Here is a 1836-nt window from a genome sequence, read left to right on the forward strand (position 1 = left end):
ATAAAAAAATGCAAAAGCTCTCTCTTGTGGGAAAGGTAATGTTATAATGTGTATTTTATAAAGAATCCTGTATGAGGTGTGAAAGGAAAAGAACCTTTCTTTAGGGAAAATAACTAAAGTGTACAAATCAAATGCAAAATTTAAAGTCAAATAATTTATATCAAGATTTTATAGTAGCTTGCTAATTTCAAACCTGATTAACATTGGTTGTTTAAATAACTTTATTTGTGTAAAATAAATTCAGCCTGCCTGTAGTCTTTTGGCCAATTGTTTGTTTTGGCACCCGGTACATGAAATTGCGGCTCTGTGAATGTGATCCTAGAGGTCATTCTCTAGATGGTTACAGATCAAAAAAGTCGGAGCACTGACTAAAAATGACAATAGAATGGTGTTAATGATTCAAAGCTAATAGTAATATTTTCTTCCTTAGAGTGTGGTTCATCCACAGAAATCCAAAGAACAAATGGAAGAACAGATGAATATGGATTATTTGGAGTTTCTAGAGTTAGAAAAAAAGGTACTGATAGACCTTGGACTGCTAAGGGAGCCAGAAAGACATGCCTCTTGATTGGACTAGCATAGCCAACTTGCATTGTTGTTTTCAAGACATCTTATGTTCTTGTGAAACTTGTACATATGTAATTAGAAATATATTTAGTTTGACAATTGTAGAGATAAATTGCCTAACACCTTGGCAGTACTAGCCCACTAGTTTTATTAAGTCATTTACTCAAAGTTGTAGATAAGAGAAAATGTGCTTCGTGTATATATTCCCTGCATTGTCACCCATGAGTACTGTTAAATAAACATGAGCACTCTACTGTTTTAATTTGCTTTTAAATTGTCTATTTATTTATTCTCATCACATATCCATCAGATATGTACCTGCTTAACAATATTATATGAAAAGCCTACTCAGTAAGTCAAGCCAAAACTGTATCAGTCATACCGTAGAACTGAATACAGGATATTCATTTTCTTATTAGACCACCCAAGTCTTGCTCCAAACATCTCCTGTTCCAGCAGTGGCCAATGTGTGGCACAAGCGTCACAGCCAGCCTCTGTATGTGGCATTTGATAGCTCAGAGAAGGGACAGGCAGCACCGCAGCAGATTGGGCAGGAAGCAGAAGGTGGACCAGGAAATCAGGCAGAGAGCACAAGGCAGGAAGCAAAAAGCAGAGCAGGAGATTGGGCAGAGGAAGGGGATTGGACTAGCACTCAGGGAAGGTGTAGAGCTAATTTGTGGTGCACATGTCAAAAAGCTTGGCCTCCACTGTTCTATTTCATCTTTTCCTATGTCCAGAGCCCTCATTCCTCTACAAAGCCAGAGATCAGAGGTAGTTTTTGCTATGTACTCTGCAGGTAACCAAATATGAGCACACAACACGTTCATGCAGAAAGATTCAGAGCTAAAGCGTCCTCAGCCAAGATTATCAGCTATATCATCAGCCCTCTCCAATTTACACCAAGTGGTATCAATTAGCATCTCAGATGACCTGAAAAGTAATGACAACACACAAGGAGAAAGATTCTTACGTGGCTGGGAGTTGAAGCTGTAAAAACAGACTAAAACCAACACCTGAAACTGCACCTAGCTATTAACTGGGAACCAAGGCAGCTCAGGAACAATGCCCACAATTTCTATATGGTTAAAAAATACTGCCCCACAAACAGTTTAACCAAGAAGTGACATGAATGGAATTATGGTGCTATTCACTCCAAAACGTGGTAAATCTCATGCAAGAACTGCAGCAATTATATTGTCAGAAGATGCAGTGTGGATGCTATTCGAGGTATAATTTGGTGCCACTTCAGAATCTTTAAGGTACAGATGA

General features: G+C 38.4%; 1 protein-coding gene across 1 annotated transcript in view; it reads left to right on the plus strand.

The window, feature by feature from the left end:
* Positions 1-1493, plus strand: part of WDR63 (WD repeat domain 63) — a 49156-nt gene extending 47663 nt beyond the window's left edge. The window contains exon 23 of the mRNA XM_006033852.3: positions 431-1493. Coding sequence (XP_006033914.1) covers positions 431-568 — 138 coding nt within the window. The 3' untranslated portion in view covers positions 569-1493. The remainder of the gene's footprint in view (positions 1-430) is intronic.
* Positions 1494-1836: the final 343 nt, after the last annotated feature.

Source organism: Alligator sinensis, unplaced genomic scaffold (genome assembly GCF_000455745.1).
Source record: "Alligator sinensis unplaced genomic scaffold, ASM45574v1 scaffold32_2, whole genome shotgun sequence".
In the NCBI taxonomy this organism is placed as follows: domain Eukaryota; kingdom Metazoa; phylum Chordata; order Crocodylia; family Alligatoridae; genus Alligator; species Alligator sinensis.